A 26,266-nucleotide genomic window follows, 5' to 3' on the forward strand; every position below is an offset into this window, starting at 1 on the left:
AGCATCCACTGGCCTGGCAGGGCCGTGGAGAGGACTAGATGAAGGGCAGAAATAGAGAAGGAGAGCGGGGAAGAGAGATAAGGAGAGAGAAAGAGATAGAAAGGGGGAGAGAGAGAGAGGGGGAGAGGGAGAGAGAGAGCGAGAGAGAGAGAGAGGGAGAGGGAGAGAGAGAGCGAGAGAGAGGGAGAGGGAGAGAGAGAGCGAGAGAGCGAGAGAGGGAGAGAGAGAGACAGAGAGAGCGAGAGAGACAGAGAGAGCGAGAGAGACAGAGAGAGAGAGAGAGAGAGATATTGATGATTGTCTTCCTCTTCTGTGACTGTGATATAGAAATCCTTTGGTGAAGCAGATGAATCCACCACAACTCTCCTCTCCAGCTGAGTTCACAGTCTCTTTGTGAGGAGGGAGGCAGCAGGCCCACTTTGGTCTCATCAAAGAGAGAGGGGAGGGGGGGAGAAAGAGAGCGAGATGAGAGGTGGAGAGGAAGAGAGAGAGGAGGGGGAGAGGAAGAGAGAGGAGGGGGAGAGGCAGAGAGAGGGGGGAGAGGAGGAGAGAGAGAGGAAGAGAGAGGAGGAGGGAGAGGAGGAGAGAGAGGAGGGGGAGAGGAAGAGAGAGGAGGGGGAGGGAGAGGAAGAGAGAGAGGAGGAGGGAGAGGAAGGACGCATAAATGTACTCACCACTAGTAAACATACTATATCTTCGAAGTTCTAATGGATTAATTGAAACTCACTCCTTTTTGGTAAAAAGCTGAGGGATGGTCCTGGAGAAATGTAACCACCAAAACTCCAGTATTTTCCCTTCATATATTTTCCATATTTTTAAATAGGGAGCCACCATGTTTTTAGCACTTTTTATTCCATGATATCACAACGTGTGTTCTCATGGCTCTCTCTTGTCCCTCTGCAGCAGACATATGGTGAGCAATATGTTTGGAACATCGAATCGCAATAAAATAACAGTATCGAATTGCAAAACATATTGTATCGGCACCTAAGTATGGTGATAATATCATATCGTGAGGTCCCTGTCAATTTCCAGCCCTGGTATAATATATACTATTAATTTATACGTCCAAAAATTGATGTAGCAACTAAGGATTCTAGCTTGAAGGAAATTACATCTGGCAAAAATACAGAAAGCTCAGTGGGGTTCCTCTTTCAATTCTGTGGCTAAATCTGCCTCTGCTGACATTTCTCTTCAGCCTTCACAGTGACATTATGTACATAAAAAGAGCATGCTGACAGTTATAACGACACACTGCTTGTCCTAAAGCTTGCTTAACCTGACTAAAGCATGTAGCCTACAGTACAGCACAGTGTATGAGACAACCTTGAAGGTGTAAAAGCCAATCAATAAATTGCGGCCCCTTGTTGAACTGTGTCTGAGTTATCTAGAGACTGTAGTATCTACAGCTGTGATTGCTGCGTCTGTCTGAAAATAAATACCTCCGTGCTTCCTTTGGGAAAAATATTTTTGCAATGGAGGAAAAGGTCAAGGAGGTGGGGGGGGGGGGGGTCCCCCCGGAGACATTTTTATGTAGAACGACTGAGAAGCTCAGTTCTGGTGACATTTTAAAAGGACATTCTACTCCAACATTAAATTAAATAAAATGACGCTGACGTCGTCTAAAATATAATTTCCACCTCCAGAAATGAGCCCGATAACATATTGGTAAAAAAAAAAACTATGTTTAAGCCTATGCATGGTCCATATTAGCAGGTATTAGCAATAAGCATCATGACCTGTAGTCCAACTGATGCAGCATAGTGGCTATAAATAAGTCAGCTGAAGCATGGGGTTGCCCAACTGCATTTAGCCTATTGGGCTAATCATTAGCTAAATCACAAACGTAATATATTAACTAGTTAGCATGTATTGATAGATTCTATGTCCCAAAAAACGTGCATAAACACCTGTTAGGGGTAACACGCCCCCTGCCTGTACTTCTCACAGAAATCACTTCGTGTCACAATTATTGTAAATAAGTAAATAATATGTTTCTAAGCACTTCTACATTGATTTGGATGCTACCATGATTACGGATAGTCCTGAATGAATCGTGAATAATGATGAGTTTGAAAGTTGACATGCTAACCTCTCACCATTACAATACCAGGGGAGGTTAGCATTTTTTGGGGGGTATGATATTTGTGCCTCTGTAACTTTCTCATTGTGTGCTAGGAATATGGGACCACATACTAAACTTTTGACTACCGTAATTTTCGGACTATAAGCCGCGCCTTTTTTCCCATTTTTCGACCCTGCGGCTTATATAACGGTGCGGCTAATCTATGGATTTTTACAGCTAACGGCCACTAGAAGACCTCCTAAATCTATGGATTTTACAGGTTACAGTCCACCAACTTTAACTCTATGGGCTCTATGACCGGTCCGCGCCCCCCACCTTTAAGTGGCGGGCTCCAGCAGGAAAAGCTGGAGGCTGGAAAAGAGTGAGACAGGTAGCGCGCAAAAGTAAAAGTGGAACCGAGAGTGGTACGAGAGACAGAACGAGAGACAGAACGAGAGCAAGACAGACAGACATTACGAGAGCGAGACAGTTTGTCCCTTTCCCGACAATCCCCTCTGTGCACGAACCCTTACATATGGTAATTAAACATTAAAACACCTGCGGCTTATAGTCCAGTGCGGCTTATATATGTACACATCATTCAATATCATTCAATTTAGCTGCTGCGGCTTATACTCCGGTGCGCCTTATAGTGCGGAAAATACGGTACTTTAATACACATAAGTGAATTTGTGCCAATACTTTTGGTCCCCTAAAATGGGGGGACTATGTACAAAAAGTGCTGTCATTTCTAAACGGTTCACCTGATATGGATGAAAATGCCCTCCAATTAAAGCTGACAGTCTGCAGTTTAACCTCAGTCATTGTATCATTTAAAATCCAAAATGCTGGAGTACAGAGCCAAAACAACCAAAACCTGTGGCACTGTCCCAATACTTTTGGTTCCTGAGTTAATTCAGCAATTAACATCCCATCATCCTTAGGGTCATGCCCAGTTGCCCATTATTTTGGCTACCATGGCTAGAAGAAGAGATCTCAGTGACATTGAAAGACTGGTCTCAAAGGAGCATAGGGTGTTTAAAGTGTGTGTGTGTGTGTGTGTGTGTGTGTGTGTGTGTGTGTGTGTGTGTGTGTGTGTGTGTGTGTGTGTGTGTGTTTGTGCAGCGCCTGAGACAGCGTTTTCCACCACCATCAACAAAACACCAAATTATGGAATTTCTCGTGGAGGAATGGTGTTGCTTCCCTCCAATAGAGTTCGACACTTGTAGAATCTATGCCAAGGTGAATTACAGCTGTTCTGGCTCGTGGTGGCCCAACACCCTATTAAAACCCTGTAGAGTAAATCTCCGCATAATACAATCAAATTAGCATAATAAAAACATCCCTATCTTAATCTGCCAGTTTAAGCTAGAGATATCCGTTTTTTTTTTTCATCTGTACATCATAAATATGTAGGCTATATGTAGATAACAGACAGATACATGCATCTGTGCCCTAAAACAGGGTTTCCCAAACTCGGTCCTGGCCGAGGATGTTTTATTCAACAGTATTGCCATGTCTATTTCTGCACCATGTGAAGAAAACATGTAAAAGCCTGGTTTCTAACTGTGAAAGGGGGAATGAGGCAGATTCTCCCGTTTGCTGTTCTCTCTCCTCTCCATTACATTTGGTTGCATCCCAAATGGCATCATGTACCCTACATAGTGCTCTAATATGGGCCCTGATCTGAAGTAGAAACACTACATAGAGAATACGGTGCATTCTGGGATTCTCACTTCATAGCTGTCCAATTCCATTTGCACAAAATGGAACCCACGACAGACCGACCGACCGGACGGACTGACGGACAGGTGAGAGAGGATGTGTAGGGTGTGTTATCAATAAACTAATCCGTCAGTCCTCCACGTCCTAATTGATACAGCAATAGAGATGCCAATGATGGGGAAATGCACCAACCCTTGTTGCAGCTCCTGTATATTTTCAGATCAGATTCACAGTGTGAATGCACCTATTTGTAAGTCGCTCTGGATAAGAGCGTCTGCTAAATGACGTAAATGTAAATGTATATATAATTAACTTCCTGGATGCCCTAGGAGTTCTGACGAGTTGTGAGGAGTTGTGAGGACTTCTGAGGCCAGGTGGAGCTTGAGGTCAAAGGTTAGTAGAGTTTCTACCCAGGAACCATCTGAGCATTCAGGCTAAGGGTTCCTATTGGTCATAGAGGTACCCCATACTGTGCTACCTGGAGCCTGACAGACGTCATGGAGGCAAAGGCAGAAACAAAAACTCTGTCAGTCCATCCGTCCCTTCCATCTCTCTCTCTCTCTCTCTCTCTCTCTCACACACACACACAGACACACACACACACAGACACACACACACACACTCAAAAAGCATGAAAATATGTGACCCATATCCTCATCTAGGAAGCAAACGTCACACATCCTGTCTGTCTGTCCGGCCCCTCCCACCCCAGAGGACAGCCCGCCTCTCTCCCCGCCTTCCCGCTGTTCCCCAGTGATGTGTAAGTAAAGCACACTGCATATTTTATTAAACTAGCAGCAGAGTCACCACTGTCCTCACACACTAAAAACAGGGACTTTTTAAACTAGCAGCAGAGCCACAACCGTCCTCACACACTAAAAACAGGGACTTTATTAAACTAGCAGCAGAGCACCACTGTCCTCACACACTAAAAACAGGGACTTTATTAAACTAGCAGCAGAGTCACCACTGTCCTCACACACTAAAAACAGGGACTTTATTAAACTAGCAGCAGAGCCACAACCGTCCTCACACACTAAAAACAGGGACTTTATTAAACTAGCAGCAGAGTCACCACTGTTAAAAACAGGACTTTATTAAACTAGCAGAGAGCAACCGTCCTCACACACTAAAAACAGGGACTGTATTAAACTAGCAGCAGAGTCACCACTGTCCTCACACACTAAAAACAGGGACTTTATTAAACTAGCAGCAGAGCCACCACTGTCCTCACACACTAAAAACAGGGACTTTATTAAACTAGCAGCAGAGCCACCACTGTCCTCACACACTGACAACAAGGACTTTATTAAACTAGCAGCAGAGCCACCACCGTCCTCACACACTAAAAACAGGGACTGTATTAAACTAGCAGCAGAGCCACCACTGTCCTCACACACTAACAACAGGGACTTTATTAAACTAGCAGCAGAGCCACCACCGTCCTCACACACTAACAACAGGGACTTTATTAAACTAGCAGCAGAGCCACCACTGTCCTCACACACTGACAACAATGACTTTATTAAACTAGCAGCAGAGCCTCCACTGTCCTCACACACTAACAACAAGGACTTTATTAAACTAGCAGCAGAGCCACCACTGTCCTCATACACTAAAAACAGGGACTTTATTAAACTACCTGTAGAGCCACCACTGTCCTCACACACTAACAACAGGGACTTTATTAAACTAGCAGCAGAGCCACCACCTTCCTCACACACTAAAAACAGGGACTTGATTAAACTAGCAGCAGAGCCACCACTGTCCTCACACACTAACAACAAGGACTTTATTAAAATAGCAGCAGAGCCACCACTGTCCTCACACACTGACAACAAGGACTTTATTAAACTAGCAGCAGAGCCTCCACCGTCCTCACACACTAACAACAAGGACTTTATTAAAAAAGCAGCAGACACTAACAACAGGGACTTTATTAAAATAGCAGCAGACACTAACAACACAGTGCAGACACAGAGTCCTATCACAATAAAGAACCAAGGCAAAGCAAGGGTTTTCACCCCATAACAACTGAACCGTTGTAGTGTTTTTGTTTTAATGAGGTGGAAACTGAAGCCTTGTCCTGTGTGTCAGTAACTATGGAGGAGGATAAATGCTTGCATCATACAGTGTGAGGTAAATGGTGTCCACATACAGAGGAATCGCAACCAACTGTAGCGTGGCAATACTGTTCTCTTCAACTAATCATTTTTACATTTTAGCCATTTTAGCAGATTCTCTTATCCAGAGCGACTTTACAGTTAGTGAGTGCATAAATTTTTCATACTGGCCCCCCCGTGTGAAACGAACCCACAACCCTGGCATTGCAAGCGCCATGCTATACCAACTGAGCTACACTAATCCACAGTGATAGGTTGTATTCTCTCATACGGTCGGTGATGGTTAAAATTATTCTCCTAAAAACAGCCCACTACAGAGTACACTAAGCTCCTTACATAACCTTTTGTAGTGTGCACTATTCTTCTCAAGGTGTTTCCCAGCTGACAACAGTTAGCAATAACATGATAATTCCAGCTTGAGAGACGGAAAACCCATTGCTAAATATGTGAAGGGAGTAGGGCATGTACAGTGCCTTCGGAAAGTATTCAGACCCCTCCACATGTTGTTAGTTACAGCCTTATTCTAAAATTGATTAAATTACTTTTTTTCCTCATCAATCTACACACAATACCCCATAATGACAAAGCAAAAACAGGTTTTTAGAATTGTTTTGCAAATGTATTAAAAAACAAAAAAAACATCTGATTTACATAAGTATTCAGACCCTTTGCTATGAGACTCGAAATTTAGCTCAGGTGCATCCTGTTTCCATTGATCATCCTTGAGATGTTTCTACAACTTGATTGGAGTCCACCTGTGGTAAATTAAATTGATTGGACATGATTTGGAAAGGCACACACCTGTCTATATAAGGTCCCACAGTTGACAGTGGATGTCTGAGCAAAAGCCAAGCCATGAGGTCGGAGGAATTGTCCGTAGAGCTCCGAGACAGGATTGTATCAAGGCAAAGGTCTGGGGAAGGGTCCGAAAAAATTCCTGCAGCACTAAAGGTCCCCAAGAAAACAGTGGCCTCCATCCTTCTTAAATGGAAGAAGTTTGGAACCACCAACACTCTTCCTAGAGCTGGCCGCCCAGCCAACTGAGCAATCGGGGGAGAAGGGCCTTGGTCAGGGAGGTGACCAAGAACCCGATGGTCACTCTGACAGAGCTCCAGAGTTACTCTGTGGAGATGGGAGAACCTTCCAGAAGGACAACAATCTCTGCAGCACTCCACCAATCAGGCCTTTATGGTAGAGTGACCAGACGGAAGCCACTCCTCAGTAAAAGGCACAAGACAGCCCACTTGGAGTTTGCCAAAAGGCACCTAAAGACTCTCAGACCATGAGAAACAAGATTCTCTTGTCTGATGAAACCAAGATTGAACTCTTTGGCCTGAATGCCAAGCGTCACGTCTGGAGGAAACCTGGCACCATCCCTACGGTGAAGCATGGTGGTGGCAGCATCATGCAGTGGGGATGTTTTTCAGCAGCAGGGTCTGGGAGACTAGTCAGGATCGAGGGAAAGATGAACGGAGCAAAGAACAGACAGATCCTTGATGAAATCCTGCTCCAGAGCGCTCAGGAGGTTCACCTTCCAACAGGTCAACGACCCTAAGCACACAGCCAAGACAATGCAGGAGTGGCTTCAGGACAAGTTTCTGAATGTCCTTGAGTGGCCCAGCCAGAACCCGATGGATTTTATAATGTTGTATGTTTTTCCCCCAACACCACTTTCCATCAATTTGAATAGCAGACCCTCATGCCAAATTGAGTCGAAAGCTTTTTGGTCTCTGAATGTCCTTGAGTGGCCCAGCCAGAGCCCGGATTGAACCCGATTTAACATCTCTGGAGAGACCTGAAAATAGCTGTGCAGCGACGCTCACCATCCAACTTGACAGAGCTTGAGAGGATCTGCAGAGAAGAATGGGAGAAACTCCCCAAATACAGGTATGCCAAGCTTGTAGTGTCATACCCAAGAAGATTCGAGGCTGTATTCGCTGCCAAAGGTGCTTCAACAAAGTACTGAGTAAAGGGTCTGAATGCTTATTTTTAATACATTTGCAAAAATAAATAAAAACCTGTTTTTGCTTTGTCATTACGGAGTGTTGTGTGTAGGTTGATGAGAAAAAGAAAAAAAATATATTTTAGAATAAGGCTGTAACGTAACAAAAGGTGGAAAAAAAGTGAAGGGGTCTGAACACTTTCCCAATGCACTGTATATACACAATGAAACGGTGTAGAAATCCTGTTTCTTACCTTTCCAAAGTCCCGCACATCAAACAAGTCGAAGGCCTCAAAGAGTTCACTCTTCTTCATGCCAAACGTCTCACAGCATGCAGCGAGGAACGTCCTGATGTTCTTCAAGCACAGGAACTACAAATGGAGGAAGGGGACATGTTTTATTGTTAGAGTTCAGGTGGGCCTTTCGCTTCAGCTAACAAAGTAAAGGAGGCGTAGCTAGCTAGCGAGGCTAACTGAGGCTTTGTTTCTGCCCTCCTCTTCCTAGTCTACAACAACTCCATTCAGATTAGACAACAGCCTGTTGGTTCATTGTTGTCTAGTCCTTCTCATTAAGGTAACTTCATTCCGAGAATGGCTTACCAAGAAAAACTTCCAGAAGGATTAACTAATTTGAGGTAAAAAGACAGAGATGTATATCTTTATGCTCACTTTGATCCATTGTACAGGATGCAAACAGGTGACTGAAACGCCAACTCCTTTTTACCTCGAATTAGTCCTTTTGGAAGTGTTTTTCTTGGTAAGCCATTCTCATGTTTTATTGTTATTTTTTTAATTTATTTTTTATTTATTTATTTATTTATTTTTTTGTTAGTTGGATGATAATATAACATCATTGACCATTCAGTCTCCACAGTATAGTCACACAAAGTAATATTAGGCATTTTATTCTGATGACAAACTTGCGTCACTGCACAGCTTGAGCTCATATGAAATGTCTATTGTTCAAGTCTAGACAGAAATGTAAGCTGATTTGAGAAATAACCCTCGATTCAATGTTTTGGAGGCCATCCCACAGTCTTCAGACTGAAATCTCACTAATATTATTTCTCAATGCTGGTCCTGACCCGTTTGGTCCTGACCCGTTTGGTCCTGATCCATTTGGTCCTGACCCGTTTGGTCCTGATCCATTTGGTCCTGACCCGTTTGCCACAAACTGTTTAGATTGAACTACGTTCGAGGGCCAGAAGAGGGTCACATCTGGTTCACACTTCAACTTGGCTGCCACACAAAACATCCTCACTCCCTCAGACAATAGACATACTGCCATTGTTGTATATGTGAAAATGACAGAGTCACGTATAAACAGTCAAAGACCAGAAACTTAGTGAGTGTGAAAATGGATGTGGCTTATTGTCTGTCCAAAACGACAGCCTGACATCCTGACAGAATCCAATAAGTAAAGACTCCATCCAGTATTAGAACGAGAAGATTGTTTACCGACTTGCCAAACCTTTCTGCCTCGTGCGCATCCCAAATATGGGGTAATTAACCTAATGAAGATCAATAGACAGGCAGGGCCTCTTCCAAACCACATCAATCTCACAGCCACACATAAACAGAGGCAGCAGCCTCAAACGCTGCCACGAATCACGATGGATGCTATCTACGTTTTAGGGTATTGAAAAGCTGGGAGAGGTAAACACCACACTCAGTATAGTCTTAACCTTTGATAAGGGGGCTGTGTCTGGGACAGAGATAAACAAGAAGGCCCGTTAAGATAATTGTCTGACATAAAACATGGTTGACATTGATGGGTTAGCTACTCTGTGATAAACACCGGATGAAAGAGAGGATGTTGTCCTCGTAGACTGCTTTGTAGGAGGATGTTGTCCTCGTAGAATGCTTTATATGAGGATGTTGTCCTCGTAGACTGCTTTATAAGAGGATGTTGTCCTCGTAGACTGCTTTGTAGGAGGATGTTGTCCTCGTAGACTGCTTTTTAGGAGGATGTTGTCCTCGTAGACTGCTTTATAGGAGGATGTTGTCCTCGTAGACTGCTTTATAGGAGGATGTTGTCCTCGTAGACTGCTTTATAGGAGGATGTTGTCCTCGTAGACTGCTTTATAGGAGGATGTTGTCCTCGTAGACTGCTTTATAGGAGGATGTTGTCCTCGTAGACTGCTTTATAGGAGGATGTTGTCCTCGTAGACTGCTTTGTAGGAGGATGTTGTCCTCGTAGACTGCTTTATAGGAGGATATTGTCCTCATAGACTGCTTTATAGGAGGATGTTGTCCTCGTAGACTGCTTTATAGGAGGATGTTGTCCTCGTAGACTGCTTTATAGGAGGATGTTGTCCTCGTAGACTGCTTTATAGGAGGATGTTGTCCTCGTAGACTGCTTTATAGGAGGATGTTGTCCTCGTAGACTGCTTTATAAGAGGATGTTGATGGCACACCTCTGTCATTACTAGAATAGACTATTCCCAACCAGATCTGAACTGAAATGCTCCCTCATCTGTAACAATGCATTCTGTACTGATTCATGTCTGAGGACAGTAGATTGCAAAAAGCTGTTTCTCTGCAGGTTTTGAATATTGCAGGATAGTTGACATTGAAGAATTGCAGGGTAATTGACATCATGAAGTGTTCATATTTCAAGTATATCGCCAAATGATGGACTTAAGTCACTCAACACAGGATTATCCCCAACAACCAATCGACATAGTAGAGCCTTCCACTGCTGTAGTCAGATTATAATCTTTGGTGTCCTGTTATGGTATATGCTGATGGAGACGTCCTCCGATACGAGACTTCATCACAACAAGCTGTTAAAATGTCAGTCCTCACAAACACTCTGTAATCAGCAGGACGTTAACAAGTAAGGAGGCTCTAACCAGCTCTTTTGAAACCCTTCAGAAAAGGGAAGGGGGATACCTAGTCAGTTGCACAACTGAATGCGTTCAACCGAAATGGGCCTTCCGCATTTAACCCAACCCCCCTGGATCAGAGAGGTGCGGGGGGCTGCCTTAGTCGACGCAGTTGTTGGGGCTTAACTGCCTTGCTCAAGAGCTAAACTGCAAATTTGCCAGCTCTGGGATTTGAACCAGCAACCTTTTGGTTACCAGCCCAACGCTCTTAACCGCTAGGCTACCTAGCGGTTGGGGTTGGTTGCTCACTTGTCATGATTTTCTAATCTGATTTAGTTTTGACTAACAGGCAGGCTTTAATTTTTAAAACAGCGCAGCCTTGTCTATGTGATCCTGTAACTCCACTTACAACAGAAGTAGATGCAGCCAACGATGAAGGGTGCTGAGTCTGTGTTACTAGAACACTGGTACAATATAAACATAAACAAACTGAATACAAGTCAAACAACTGAGAGAGGCCATCTTTCTTTATTCATAACATCTCATCAAATATTTAGCTATCCTCCTGAACTGTGGCGGGAACAAACATCAAAGAAAACCCCAGATAAGACAGTCAGAGAGGGAGGGAGGGAGGGAGGGAGGGAGGCAGGCAGGCAGGCAGGCAGGCAGGCAGGCAGACAGACAGACAGACAGGCAGAGATAGACAGGCAGACAGACAGACAGACAGACAGACAGACACAGACAGGAAGACAGACAGACAGACACAGACAGACAGGCAGACAGACATACAGGAAGACAGATAGACAGACAGACAGACAGACAGACAGACAGACAGACAGACAGACAGACAGGAAGACAGATAGACAGGCAGACAGACAAGCAGGCAGGCAGGCAGACAGACAGACAAGCAGGCAGGCAGACAGGCAGACAGACAGACAGACAGACAGACAGCTAGACAGATAGACAGGCAGACAGACATACAGGAAGACAGATAGACAGGCAGACAGACAAGCATGCAGGCAGGCAGACAGGCAGACAGACAGACAGACAAGCAGGCAGGCAGACAGGCAGACAGACAGACAGACAGACAGACAGACAGACAGACAGACAGACAGACAGAGAGGCAGGCAGCTAGTAAATAATGTTGAATGTTTATACTTCTATACATGGCGTTTTAATCTGAGCAACACATCTTGGAGACGGCCGCCAGGGGTCTTCTGGAGACGGCCGCCCGGGGTCTTCTGGAGACGGCCGCCCGGGGTCTTCTGGAGACGGCCGCCCGGGGTCTTCTGGAGACGGCCGCCCGGGGTCTTCTGAGCGAGCCGGAGGAGCTTTGGTATCTGAAGGAAACAGTAGCCTCACAGAGAGGCATCTGAAACCCACTAACTCTGTAGCACTGGGCTCAGTTGGCTGAGACCATCTCTGTAGCACTGGGGTGAAGCAGGCTGGGTGCAGGGACGGTTTTAACAAGTGGCAAGCAAACAGCAAGCAGGGTCCAGATGGCCTCCTGTAGCTCAGTTGGTAGAGCATGGCGCTTGCAACGCCAGGTTTGTGGGTTCGATTCCCACGGGGGGCCAGTATGAAAAAATGTAAGTTGCTCTGGATAAGAGCGTCTGCTAAATAACTAAAATGTAAAAACGTTTGACACAGAGCTGTTTTCTGCATTAGGAACTCTCAGCCCCCCTAGGGCTCATCTATAGTACTGACTGTGGTGTGTGTGCTCACCACCCTCATCTTGTCATTCCACTTACTGCATCCCGGCAGACATCTCCCGTATCAGCGGAGAATGGAACCATGGGCATGGGTTAGTGTGTGTGTGCGTGGTGTGTGTGTGTGAGCGCGTGTGCGTGTGTACACCTGTGGAGTAGGGAGGGGAGGACTCAAGGGAGGACTCAAGGGAAGGGGGTAGAGAGAATTCACCACAGCACTGTAGCCTATAATGGTGTAGCATTTCATATCTGAAGCGCCATTGCAGAAACCATCTGCAGATATAAGACAAAGAGAGAATGTCACCATCCCATCCCACACTCTGCTTTTCAACTCGTGCGTTACTGCTCTGTTGAGTCCATTGACTTGGAGTGCGCTTGGGCTCCATAATAAGGATCCTATTTCTTTCTGCTTATGTATTCGGTACAGTACAGTGAGTGGGTATTTTATAACCCCAGTGTGCCCTGTAGCCTAGCCTAGCAGCTAAATAAATCCTACTCTATTTGGTTCTAGATCTCCCACATGAAAAGCCAACCGGAGTTACACTCATCTCAACTCTTATTGGTTAATCGAGTGTAAATTAACAGGACAGTAAAGATGGCCGACTGGGTCGCAGAGGACGCAGAGGACTGCTGTACATGGTTAGGGTTGGAGACCTGAGAGGCCTCTTCTCTTTCTGTCTGTCCATCAAGTCAATCTGATATGCATACAGTACAGGCAAGCCAGCCCAGCCAACAGGGAGAGAGTCTGAAATTACCTATTTGGTGCACTACTTTTCTCTAGGGCCATACGGGCCTTGGTCAAAAGTAGTGCACTATATAGGGAATAGGGTGCCATTTCAGATGCATACTAGCCTGGAATCCAAACTGATATGCTCCGTTTTACCATTTCCAGGCTGTATCACAATACGGCCGTGATTGGGAGTCCCATAGGGCGGCGCACAATTGGCCCAGCGTCGTCCGAGGTTTGGCCGGGGTAGGCCGTCATTGTAAATAAGAATTTGTTCTTAACTGACTTGCCTAGTTAAATAAAGGTTAAATAAAAAAATAAAAATAAATTGTGTCCGTTTGTATTCCCGGCTGGTGTGCTACTGTTTGAAGCATCACACATAGATAGACAGATAGAACAATGATTTAACTATAGCGCTGTAGCGATGAATACAATAGTATTCAAAAGGGTATTGAATCAGAATGACATAACCCCTGCATGCTTTCTCTCTGACACAAGTACTGTATGTTATGGGTCTCTCTTGAGATTTGTGCGTCAGGCGCAAAGAAATGGTGTCATATGGAATACTATAGGAGGAAAACAGAAGACCACGGACCATGGTAATTCAAACACAATTGAAATCGCATGCAACATCCAATCCTGTCATACATCACGTTTTCATAAATTATTTGTTTATCCAAAAGTTTGATAATTGTAACATCGATATAGACAATGTATGTGTGTGTGTATATATATATATATATATATATATATATATATATATATATATATATATATATATATATGTATGTACAGTGAGGAGAAAAAGTATTTAGTCAGCCACCGATTGTGCAGGTTCTCTCACTTAAAAAGTATGACAGAGGCCTGTAATTTTCATCATAGGTACACGTCAACTATGACAGACGAATTGAAAAAAAAAATCCAGAAAATCACATTGTAGGATTTTTTATGAATTTATTTGCAAATTATGGTGGAGACATAAATATTCGGTACATCAGAAAAGCAGAACTCAATATTTGGTACAGAAACCCTTTGTTTGCAATTACAGAGATCATACGTTTCCTGTAGGTCTTGACCAGGTTTGCACACACTGTAGTAGGGGTTTTGGCCCTCTCCTCCATACAGACCTTCTCCAGATCCTTCAGGTTTTGGGGCTGTCGCTGGGCAATACGGACTTTCAGCTCCCTCCAAAGATTTTCTATTGGGTTCAGGTCTGGAGACTGGCTAGGCCACTCCAGGACCTTGAGATGCTTCTTACGGAGCCACTCCTTAGTTGCCCTGGCTGTGTGTTTCGGGGTCGTTGTCATGCTGGAAGGCCCAGCCACGACTCCATCTTCAATGCCCTTACTGAGGGAAGGAGGTTGTTGGCCAAGATCTCGCGATACATGGCCCCATCCATTCTTTCCCTCAATGCGGTGCAGTCGTCCTGTCCCTTTGCAGAAAAACCATCCCCAAAGAATGATGTTTCCATCCCACGCTTCACAGTTGAGATGATGTTCTTGTGGTTGCTACTCATCCTTCTTCTTCCTCCAAACACGGCGAGTGGAGTTTAGACCAAAAAGTTCTATTTTTGTTTCATCAGACCACATGACCTTCTCCCATTCCTCTTCTGGATCATCCAGATGGTCACTTGGCAAACTTCAGACGGGCCTGGACATGCGCTGGCTTGAGCAGGGGGGACACGTCGTGCGCTGCAGGATTTTAGTACAAGACGGCGTAGTGTGTTACTAATGGTTAGCTTTGAGACTGTGGTCCCAGCTCTCTTCAGGTCATTGACCAGGTCCTGCCGTGTAGTTCTGGGCTGATCCTCACCTTCCTCGTGATCATTGATGCCCCACGAGGTGAGATCTTGCGTGGAGCCCCCAGACCGAGGATGATTGACCGTCGTCTTGAACTTCTTCCATTTTCTAATAATTGCGCCAACAGCTGTTGCTTCTCACCAAGCTGCTTGCCTATTGTCCTGTAGCCCATCCCAGCCTTGTGCAGGTCTACAATTGTATCCCTGATGTCCTTACACAGCTCTCTGGTCTTGGCCATTGTGGAGAGGTTGGAGTCTGTTTGATTGAGTGTGTGGACAGGTGTCTTTTAAACAGGTAACGAGTTCAAACAGGTGCAGTTAATACAGGTAATGAGTGGAGAACAGGAGGGCTTCTTAAAGAAAAACTAACAGGTCTGTGAGAGCCGAATTCTTACTGGTTGGTAGGTGATCAAATACTTATGTCATGCAATAAAATGCAAATTAATTACTTAAAAATCATACAATGTGATGTTCTGGATTTGTTGTTTTAGATTCCGTCTCTCACAGTTGAAGTGTACCTATGATAAAAATTACAGACCTCTACATGCTTTGTAAGTAGGAAAACCTGCAAAATCGGCAGTGAATCAAATACTTGTTCTCCCCACTGTATGTATGTGTGTATAGACATATATATATAAAAACATGGGGGGATTGGAAGTGATGCATACAATTACATTGATGGAAGTTACAATCTATCTGCAATATTAAGCTGATCTACCCCCTAGAAAAAAAAAAGAAGAAAAAAAACCATCAATATAGACAAAATGCTGGCTATACAATTTAGCTAGCTAGCCAAAAGGTTGCCTATTTGCCAACCATGTTTTACCAAGCTAGCTAGCTAGCTAACCAAGCTTCCGACGAGCTAAGCTAGCTAGCTAGCTAGTGCAGTTCATGTTAGACAATTTCAGTTGAAACTGGATCGAGAAAGGTCTGGGTTCACTTGCTTTTAAAATTACATTTATTGACTGCCAAAACATGTACATAAACCATGACTAGCCATGGCGTCAAGAAGTTTTTTTACATTTCCATTTTGTCATGTCTCATTTGTCGTGGTTTGCAGCAGCACTGACAGCTGTGTTGACAAACCACTGACAGCTGTGTTGACAAACCACTGACAGCTGTGTTGACATGAAAACTGGGTCGGAGTTCCGAACAGAACGATATGTGATTGGACATTGCATACAGTCAGTTGAATGTAATATGCAAGAATTTTTTTTTTTGGGGGGGGGATCTCTTGCGATGCAATGCAACTAATTTGCAGGCAATTTTTGAGGAACCAAATGAGCCGGCTCTTTTATGTGAATGGAGCCAAATGGACCGGCTCACCGAAAATACTCGGAATGCCAATCACTAACACACTGCAAGCAACATATATTGCTTGCATATATGGGCCTTACAGTGCAGAACCCTATAGGCTCCGGTCTAAATAAATCCACTAGATAGGGAATAGGGTACCATTTGCGACGCAGCCCAACCCAGAGTTGAGGTACTGTGTGTGTCACATGCATTGATGTGAGAGCTGGGACCTGCTCTCAGCTGTGTCATCAGGAAACCTGAGCTGGAGTGTAGGCGAATGAATATGTGCTGACTGCAGATCAACAGCTGTCCAGGTCCAGTTTAGGGTCAAAGGCAGCCAGGAGCCAGACATCTAAAAAAGCAGGATCCGCAATACAGTCAGCTTGACTGGGCTGAGTGGGAACTGTGCTTCCGTAGAGGTAGGGGAGTTAGCAGGCCAGAGGTGGATGAACGTAGTGCCCTCGTTTGGGTGTAGGGTCTGATCAGAGCCTGAAGGTAAGGAGGTGCAGTCACCTCCGTAGGCAAGCACCATGGTCTTGTAGTAGATGCGAGCCTCAACTGGAAGCCAGTGGAGTGTGCGGAGGAGCGGGGTGACATGAGAGAACTTGGGAAGGGTACTATACTATACACTCTACACCACTATACTATAATATACTCTACTATGATATATTCTACTATACAGTCGTGGTCAAAATTTTGAGAATGACACAAGTATTGGTCTTTACAAAGTTTGCTGCTTCAGTGTTATGAGATATTTTTGTCTATGGTATAGTGAAGTATAATTACAAGCATTCCATAAGTGTCAAAGGCTTTTATTGACAATTACATTAAGTTTATGCAAAGAGTCAATATTTGCAGTGTTGACCCTTCTTTTTCAAGACCTCTGCAATCCACCCTGGCATGCTGTCAATTAACTTCTGGGCCACATCCTGACTGATGGCAGCCCATTCTTGCATAATCAATGCTTGGAGTTTGTCAGAATTTGTGGGTTTTTGTTTGTCCACCCGCCTCTTGAGGATCGACCACAAATTCTCAATGGGATTAAGGTCTGGGGCGTTTCCTGGCCTTGGACCCAAAATTTTGATGTTTTGTTCCCCGAGCCACTTAGTTATCACTTTTGCCTTATGGCAAGGTGCTCCATCATGCTGGAAAAGGCATTGGTCATCACCAAATTGTTCTTGGATGGTTGGGAGAAGTTGCTCTCAGAGGATGTGTTGGTACCATTCTTTATTCATGGCTGTGGTCTTAGGCAAAATTGTGAGTGAGCCCACTCCCTTGGCTGAGAAGCAACCCCACACATGAATGGTCTCAGGATGCTTTACTGTTGGCATGACACAGGACTGATGGTAGCGCTCACCTTGTCTTCTCCGGACAAGGTGTTTTCCGGATACCCCAAACAATCGGAAAGGGGATTCATCAGAGAAAATGACTTTACCCCAGTCCTCAGCAGTCCAATCCCTGTACCTTTTGCAGAATATCAGTCTGTCCCTGATGTTTTTCCTGGAGAGAAGTGGCATCTTTGCTGCCCTTCTTGACACCAGGCCATCCTCCAAAAGTCTTCGCCTCACTGTGCGTGCAGATGCACTCACACCTGCCCGCTGTCATTCCTGAGCAAGCTCTGCACTGGTGGTGCCCCGATCCCGCAGCTGAATCAACTTTAGGAGACGGTCCTGGCGCTTGCTGGACTTTCTTGGGCGCCCTGACGCCTTCTTCACAACAATTGAACCTCTCTCCTTGAAGTTCTTGATGATCCGATAAATTGTTGATTTAGGTGCAAGCTTACTAGCAGCAATATCCTTGCCTGTGAAGCCCTTTTTGTGCAACGCAATGATGACGGCACGTATTTCCTTGCAGGTAACCATGGTTAACAGAGGAAGAACACTGATTTCAAACACCACCCTCCTTTTAAAGCTTCCAGTCTGTTATTCTAACTCAATCAGCATGACAGAGTGATCTCCAGCCTTGTCCTCGTCAACACTCTCACCTGTGTTAACGAGAGAATCACTGACATGATGGCAGCTGGTCCCTTTGTGGCAGGGCTGAAATGTATTTTTGGGATTCAGTTAATTTTCATGGCAAAGAGGGACTTTGCAATTAATTGCAATTCATTTGATCACTCTTCATGAGTACAGGCAAATTGCCATCATCAAAACTGAGGCAGCAGACTTTGTGAAAATTAGTATTTGTGTCATTCTCAAAACTTTTGACTATGACTGTACTATATACTCTACTATACTCCACTATACTCTACTATATACTCTATGCCACTATACTATAATATACTCTACTATACTCTATTATATACTCTATGCCACTATACTATAATATACACTACTATACTATATACTCCGCTATATACTCTACTATAGTCCACTATACTCCACTCTACTATATTCTACTATACTCTACTATATTATATAATCTACTATACTTTACTATAATATACTATATACTCTACTCTACTATATACTCTAGTATACTATATACTCTACCACACTCTACTGTACTCTAATATACTCTACCATAATATACTATACCATACTCTAATATACTCTACTATACTATATACTCTACTATACTATATTTTACTATACTATACTGTACTCTACTATACTATATAATCTACTATATACTATATTATACTATATACTATACTCTACTCTATTATACTCTACTATATAATACAAAAAAGGCCGGCCCTCTCAATCTGACTGGCATTCAGACCTATCAATCACTCATTCAATCCAACCAATCAGGGTGCTTGAATGCACTGCAGGACATCCCCTCACCTTTAGTTAGTGTGTGTTTGCCCGTCGGAAGAGAATAAGTAAATTGTTCTGCGGTTGACAGACTTTCTGTTCCCAACTGAAGCGTCCAGCAAAAAAAAATGTGTTCCTACCGGGAGGGAAGGGTCACACTGAGCAACACCTTTTCTGTTCAGGACTACTTGTCAGGTTTAAGAGTTTAAGATAAGTTTGTACGATACGTTTACAGTGTTGTTTGCTAGCTCTCGGCTAATGCTAGCATTGTTTGTGTGCATGTACCCTGTCAGTACATTTACATTTTAGTCATTTAGCAGACGCTCTTATCCAGAGCGACTTACAGTTAGTGAATGCATACAGTAGAAGTGTTATCGTTGCTAAAAGTGGGTTTATTGAGTTCTGTATTAGCAATATGAAGTGACTGGCATGTTTAGCCTGATACGTTAATATCAAGGTAGTTGGTGCCACTGATCAGGAGGGTGTACTCTAGTCCCTCCTAACCATCGTCACCGCCGCGTGAGCACCAGTACTGCCGTTACTCTCCTGAACGCCACCACTCTAGGCCCTCCTAACCATCGTCACCGCCGCGGGAGCACCAGTACTGCCGTTACTCTCCTGACCGCCACCACTCTAGGCCCTCCTAACCATCGTCACCGCCGCGGGAGCACCAGTACTGCCGTTACTCTCCTGACCGCCACCACTCTAGGCCCTCCTAACCATCGTCACCGCCGCGGGAGCACCAGTACTGCCGTTACTCTCCTGACCGCCACCACTCTAGGCCCTCCTAACCATCGTCACCGCCGCGGGAGCACCAGTACTGCCGTTACTCTCCTGACCGCCACCACTCCAGTCCCTCCCGGCTAGAGCCATCGTCACCGTGTCAGGAGCCACAGCTGTTCTACTCCCCCAGAACCCTCTGGCCTGAGCGTTCGTCACCTCCACGGGACTGTTGGGACTTCTACTACACGGAGCCAGCCCAGCCACTACCCTGATCGCCACTTCCCCCCAAGGTGGCCCAGCTACTCTCCCGATCCACATCCCCCCCGGCCGCCAGATTCGCTTCTGCTCCCCAGCAGATGAAGACAACTCCACAGTGCGGAGTCCACCACACCAAGGTCTGCACCCTCCCTCAGCCAGAGCGTCAACTAGCCATAGTTAAGGAGACTCCCACTTCAGTTGTGGAGCCACAGCCAACCGCTGCCATGGGGCCTGTTCTGGTTGCCATTGCGGAGTCGTGCTCTCCTCGCAGCGGGGACCCTCTGCTTGTCGAGGCAGACACTCGGGTGCCCGAGGTTCGACTGCCTGCTGCCCTGGAACCTTCAGCCACAAAGACTCCACCTGCTCTCCCCTGTGAGCCCCCTCCTGCTCCAAGCCCAGAGCCCATGCCAGCAGTGGATTCTTCACCTGCTCCTAGGAAGGAGCCACATCCTGCAGCTACTGCATGCAGTTGTCAAGCGCAGCCAGGACGTTGGGGTCTCTCCAGCCCTGCCTGCCAGCACTGTACTAGTTCCAGCCCCGAGGGTCCTGCTACCTCCAGATCTTCCAGACCTTGCCTCAGGGGCCCTCCAGTCCTCTCCATGAGGGACCCGCCATACATCACCCCGGGTGAACCACCAGAAGTCACCCCTTATGTCCCACCTGACCTAAACGTCCAGTTCCCTTCCTTCCCGGTAGGGTCAGAGTTCCCTTCCTTCCCGGTAGGGTCAGAGTTCCCTTCCTTCCCGGTAGGGTCAGAGTTCCCTTCCTTCCCGGTAGGGTCAGAGTTCCCTTCCTTCCCGGTAGGGTCAGAGTTCCCTTCCTTCCCGGTAGGGTCAGAGTCCCCTTCCGGTAGGGTCAGAGAGGGAGAGCCTCCTTCCCGATAGGGTCAGAGTTCCCTTCCTTCCCGGTAGGGGTCAGAGTTCCCTTCCTTCCCGGTAGGGTCAGAGTCCCCCGGTAGGGTGAGACCGAGGGAAGCCCCTTCCTTCCCGGTAGGGTCAGAGTTCCCTTCCTTCCCGGTAGGGTCATAGTCCCCTTCCTTCCCGGTAGGGTCAGAGTTTCAGTTTCCTGTCTACCTGGCAGGTGTAAAGTGTCCAGGCTTTGAGTGTCCTGGCCCTCAAGTAGGTCCAGGGTATCCTGCCCCAGTCCTCTGCCGTTCTAAGTCCACAGTCCCCTGCACCAGTAGCCTCTAAGTTTGCTGCTCTGTCAGGCCCTAGGTATCCTTCCCAGCTAGGCCCCACATTCGCCGTCAGGTCCGCAGTCTCCTGGCCTGCACGGATCACAGCCCCCCTGCCTTAGTTGGTAGGCAGTAGTCTCTATCCCACCTGGTTTAGAGCCTCCTGCCCTGATAGGCCACAAGTTGCCTGTGCTAGGTTCCTTAGCCCTCGTCGGCCCTCATTCCCTAGCACTAGGTCCCAGTGGGGTAACTGTCTAAAAGCTCTGCAGTGCAGTCTGCATTCTAATGACAAAAAAACGGACACTTATTCCCTTTCACTAATCAACGCTGCGAGAGAGAGAGATTGAGAGACAGAGATAGAGAGAGAGAGACAGAGAGAGACAGAGGGGAGGAGGAGATCATCCTAACTTTCAGCCTGACTCTTTTAATTCAACAGCACAGACTTATTTAACTCAGTTCTTCATGTCTGCCCTGTTTTATTACATTATTAATGAGAGTTGAGTGATTGGCCTCAGCCGGCCCGGCCTGCGGTCCACAGCAGCTGGTCCAAACCCAGGGACATAGGATGTGTCCCTAATGGTACCCTTTTATCTTTAATAATACTCTACTTTTGATCAGGACCCATTGGGCTCTGGCACTCGATTACCCACAGGGCTCTGGTCAAAAGTAGTGCACTATATAGGGAATAGGGTGCCATTTGGGACGCATCCACAGACCAACCACATTTAGAGTCTCCAACGCCTCTTACAGTATGTGCTTTCATGTACAGCCTGGGTTATTTCAAAGTGGTAAGGGGTGAGAAGTCACCCATAAATTTTAAGTAACAACGTTGCCATATCTATTGGCATATTCCATTAGAGGTTTCCCAACCCTCCATGCATATCCACCGCAGTACGGTTTATGTAATCTGGTGCTCTGCCCTGTCTGTTTCCAGGTTTATGGTAGTTGGTGCTCTGTCCTGTCTGTTTACTGGTTTATGGTAGTTGGTGCTCTGTCCTGTCTGTTTCCAGGTTTATGGTAGTTGGTGCTCTGTCCTGTCTGTTTACTGGTTTATGGTAGTTGGTGTTCTGTCCTGTCTGTTTCCAGGTTTATGGTACTTGGTGCTCTGTCCTGTCTGTTTACTGGTTTATGGTAGTTGGTGCTCTGTCCTGTCTGTTTATGGTAGCTGGTGCTCTGTCCTGTCTGTTTATGGTAGTTGGTGCTCTGTCCTGTCTGTTTCCAGGTTTATGGTAGTTGGTGTTCTGTCCTGTTTACAGGTTTATGGTAGTTGATGTTCTGCCCTGTCTGTTTACAGGTTTATGGTAGTTGGTGTTCTGTCCTGTCTGTTTACTGGTTTATGGTAGTTGGTGCTCTGTCCTGTTTACAGGTTTATGGTAGTTGGTGCTCTGTCCTGTCTGTTTACAGGTTTATGGTAGTTGGTGCTCTGTCCTGTCTGTTTATGGTAGTTGGTGCTCTGTCCTGCCTGTTTATGGTAGTTGGTGCTCTGTCCTGCCTGTTTATGGTAGTTGGCGCTCTGTCCTGTCTGTTTATGGTAGTTGGTGCTCTGCCCTGTCTGTTTACAGCTTTATGGTACTTGGTGCTCTGTCCTGTCTGTTTACTGGTTTATGGTAGTTGGTTGTTCTGTCCTGTCTGTTTACAGGTTTATGGTACTTGGTGCTCTGTCCTGTCTGTTTACTGGTTTATGGTAGTTGGTTGTTCTGTCCTGTCTGTTTACAGCTTTATGGTACTTGGTGCTCTGTCCTGTCTGTTTACAGGTTTATGGTACTTGGTGCTCTGTTCTGTCTGTTTACTGGTTTATGGTAGTTGGTTGTTCTGTCCTGTCTGTTTACAGGTTTATGGTACTTGGTGCTCTGTCCTGTCTGTTTACTGGTTTATGGTAGTGGGTTGTTCTGTCCTGTCTGTTTACAGGTTTATGGTAGTTGGTGCTCTGTCCTGTCTGTTTACTGGTTATGGTAGTTGGTTGTTGTCTGTCTGTTTACAGGTTTATGGTACTTGGTGCTCTGTCCTGTCTGTTTACTGGTTTATGGTAGTGGGTTGTTCTGTCCTGTCTGTTTACAGGTTTATGGTAGTTGGTGCTCTGTCCTGTCTGTTTACTGGTTTATGGTAGTTGGTTGTTCTGTCCTGTCTGTTTACTGGTTTATGGTAGTTGGTGCTCTGTCCTGTCTGTTTACTGACGGAGAGGGTCAATTAATGCTGAAATTCTGTAATGGGGTCATGAGTGACAGCGGGTTGAGATAGGTTGGCTGGGATGTGAGGAGTAGTGAAGAATCATGGGTAAATGTTCTTCATGGAGAGCTGCACAGCACAGTGGTGTGTTAGCCAAGTCAGACCAGGGAATGTAAACCTTCACAGCACAGTGGTGTGTTAGCCAGGACAGACCAGGGAATGTAAACCTTCACAGCACAGTGGTGTGTTAGCCAGGACAGACCAGGGTATGTAAATCTTCACAGCACAGTGGTGTGTTAGCCAGGACAGACCAGGGAATGTAAACCTTCACAGCACAGTGGTGTGTTAGCCAGGACAGACCAGGGAATGTAAACCTTCACAGCACAGTGGTGTGTTAGCCAGGACAGACCAGGGTATGTAAACCTTCACAGCACAGTGGTGTGTTAGCCAGGCCAGGGTATGTAAACCTTCACAGCACAGTGGTGTGTTAGCCAGGCCAGACCAGGGTATGTAAACCTTCACAGCACAGTGGTGTGTTAGCCAGGCCAGACCAGGGTATGTAAACCTTCACAGCACAGTGGTGTGTTAGCCAGGCCAGACCAGGGTATGTAAACCTTCACAGCACAGTAGTGTTAGCCAGGCCAGACCAGGGTATGTAAACCTTCACAGCACAGTAGTGTTAGCCAGGCCAGACCAGGGTATGTAAACCTTCACAGCACAGTAGTGTTAGCCAGGCCAGACCAGGGTATGTAAACCTTCACAGCACAGTAGTGTTAGCCAGGCCAGACCAGGGTATGTAAACCTTCACAGCACAGTAGTGTTAGCCAGGCCAGACCAGGGTATGTAAACCTTCACAGCACAGTAGTGTGTGTTAGGGGACACAAACCTTTACTGCTCATCATCTGTAATGCAAGACTCTCCTTTCACCCTCTGCTCTGTCTCTTCAGCCTACCTGCTCTCAGGAAGAGGCAAGACGTACGACCAGTGTCCCCTCACTGGAGCGTGAATACTGGCTGTCCGCCCCCTCGTCCCCTTCCTTCCCCCAGACTCATCCACACTTACTGGAGAAACATGATATGAAATATTGTTAATATGTACACCACTGAAACACTAGGCTACACACTGCAAGGCTAAGGCTAAAGTGCTCTTTGCTTTAAGCATTTTCATCCCTGACTGATTGCTCCTATTACTTCCCTGTCTAGTTTTAGCTGGATAGAAAATAATGCCCATTTAATTTGTCTCAAGGCTTTTCAATGTTTCTTTTTTGACCCACTGGAGAATGTACAGCAAAGGATGCAACGGTGCTGCAGGCTACAGCCACGTCTCTCTCTCTCTCTCGCGTGCATCATCTGGATGTCTCAGAATACGAGTGCTAATCTAGTTTTTAATGGCCATGTACTCTTATAATCTCCACCTGGCACAGCCAAAAGAGGACTGGCCACCCCTCAGAGCCTGGTTCCACTCTAGGTTTCTTCCAAGGTTCCAGCCTTTCTAGAGAGTTTTTCCTAGCCACCATGCTTCTACATCTGCATTGCTTGCTGTTTGGGGTTTTAGGTTGGGTATCTGTATAGCACTTTGTGAAGTCTGCTGATGTAAAAAGGGCTTTATAAATTAATTTGATTTGATTCGTATCAGACATGGACTTGAATAGAGTCAAATGCTATCATCAACGGCCACTGTTTTCTATGTAACTATGTCAGTATTGACGAAAAGCTCTCACAAAGCACTCAGTTCAATACTGATTAATGAACCAGTCTGGATAGGTTTAAGAAATGCAATAAACATTAGAGATTAGATTAGAGACAAATCAGACTCCTTTCTTTTTTTGAAAATAATACAATTGGATTATATTAACTCCTTGCCAAGTATTTCAGTGGCACTCTGCAGAGGTACATATTCTACATTGAATAGCATAGGCAAATCATAGAAAATGTAGAATGATGGCTAAGAAATGATATCCAAATTCAATCCAGTCTGTTGAAGATTACTCTTAATTTCTATAAGCGTCTGTGTGTGTGTTTGTGTGTTTCTGTAATGTCATGACCATGGTAAGAATTGTGCCAATGTCGACATGATAACATACTTGTCATATCATGACGACACTGCAGAGAGAACCTGCATGATTACATTTAACAACATTAGAATTTAATATCAGAGGCTTCATTGGCCTTGGTCTATGTGACAGAATAACAGAATGTCTAGTTACAGAATACAATTTACCAAAACATGGAAATCTCTCTCTCTCTCTCTCTCTCTCTCTCTCTCTCTCTCTCTCTCTCTCTCTCCTCTCTCTCTCTCTCCTCTCTCCTCTCTCTGTCTGTCTGTCTGTCTCTCTCTCTCTGTCTTCTCCCCCTGTCTCTCTTCTCTCGTCTCTCTGTCTCAATCTGAAGGGAATATGTGTCTCTAATTTGGTCATACATTTGGCAAGAAGTGCAGCTCAGTTTCCACCTCATTTTGTGGGCACATAGCCTGTCTTCTCTTGAGAGCCATGTCTGCCTTTGGCGGCCTTTCTCAATAGCAAGGCTATGCTCACTGAGTCTGTACATAGTCAAAGATTTCCTTAATTTTCGGTCAGTCACAGTGGTCAGATATTCTGTTTAGGACCAAATTGCATTCTAGTTTGCTCTGTTTTTTTTTTTTATTCTTTCCAATGTGTCAGTAATTATTTTTTTGTTTTCTCATGATTTGGTTGGGTCTAATTGTGTTGCTGTTCTGGGGCTCTGTGGGGTCTGTTTGTGTTTGTGAACAGAGCCCCAGGACCAGCTTGCTTAGAGGGCTCTCTCCAGGTTAATTTCTCTGTTGGTGATGGCTTTGTTATGGAAGGTGTTGGAATCGCTTCCTTTTAGGTGGTTGTAGAATTTAACGGCTCTTTTCTGGATTTTGATAATTAGCGGGTATCGGCGTAATTCTGCTCTGCATGCATTATTTGGTGTTTTACGTTGTACACTGAGGATATTTTTGCAGAATTCTGTAT

At 45.4% G+C, this 26,266-nt stretch overlaps 1 protein-coding gene across 2 annotated transcripts in view; it reads right to left on the bottom strand.

The window, feature by feature from the left end:
- Nucleotides 1-26,266, bottom strand: part of LOC121569363 (guanine nucleotide exchange factor VAV3) — a 168,849-nt gene that overhangs the window by 125,772 nt on the left and 16,811 nt on the right. For both annotated transcript variants that reach the window (XM_041880256.2, XM_041880257.2), the window contains exon 2: nt 8,110-8,226. In XM_041880256.2, the coding sequence (XP_041736190.2) occupies nt 8,110-8,226 (117 nt within the window). The remainder of the gene's footprint in view (nt 1-8,109; nt 8,227-26,266) is intronic.

The sequence above is a fragment of the Coregonus clupeaformis genome, chromosome 7 (genome assembly GCF_020615455.1).
Source record: "Coregonus clupeaformis isolate EN_2021a chromosome 7, ASM2061545v1, whole genome shotgun sequence".
Classification (NCBI taxonomy): domain Eukaryota; kingdom Metazoa; phylum Chordata; class Actinopteri; order Salmoniformes; family Salmonidae; genus Coregonus; species Coregonus clupeaformis.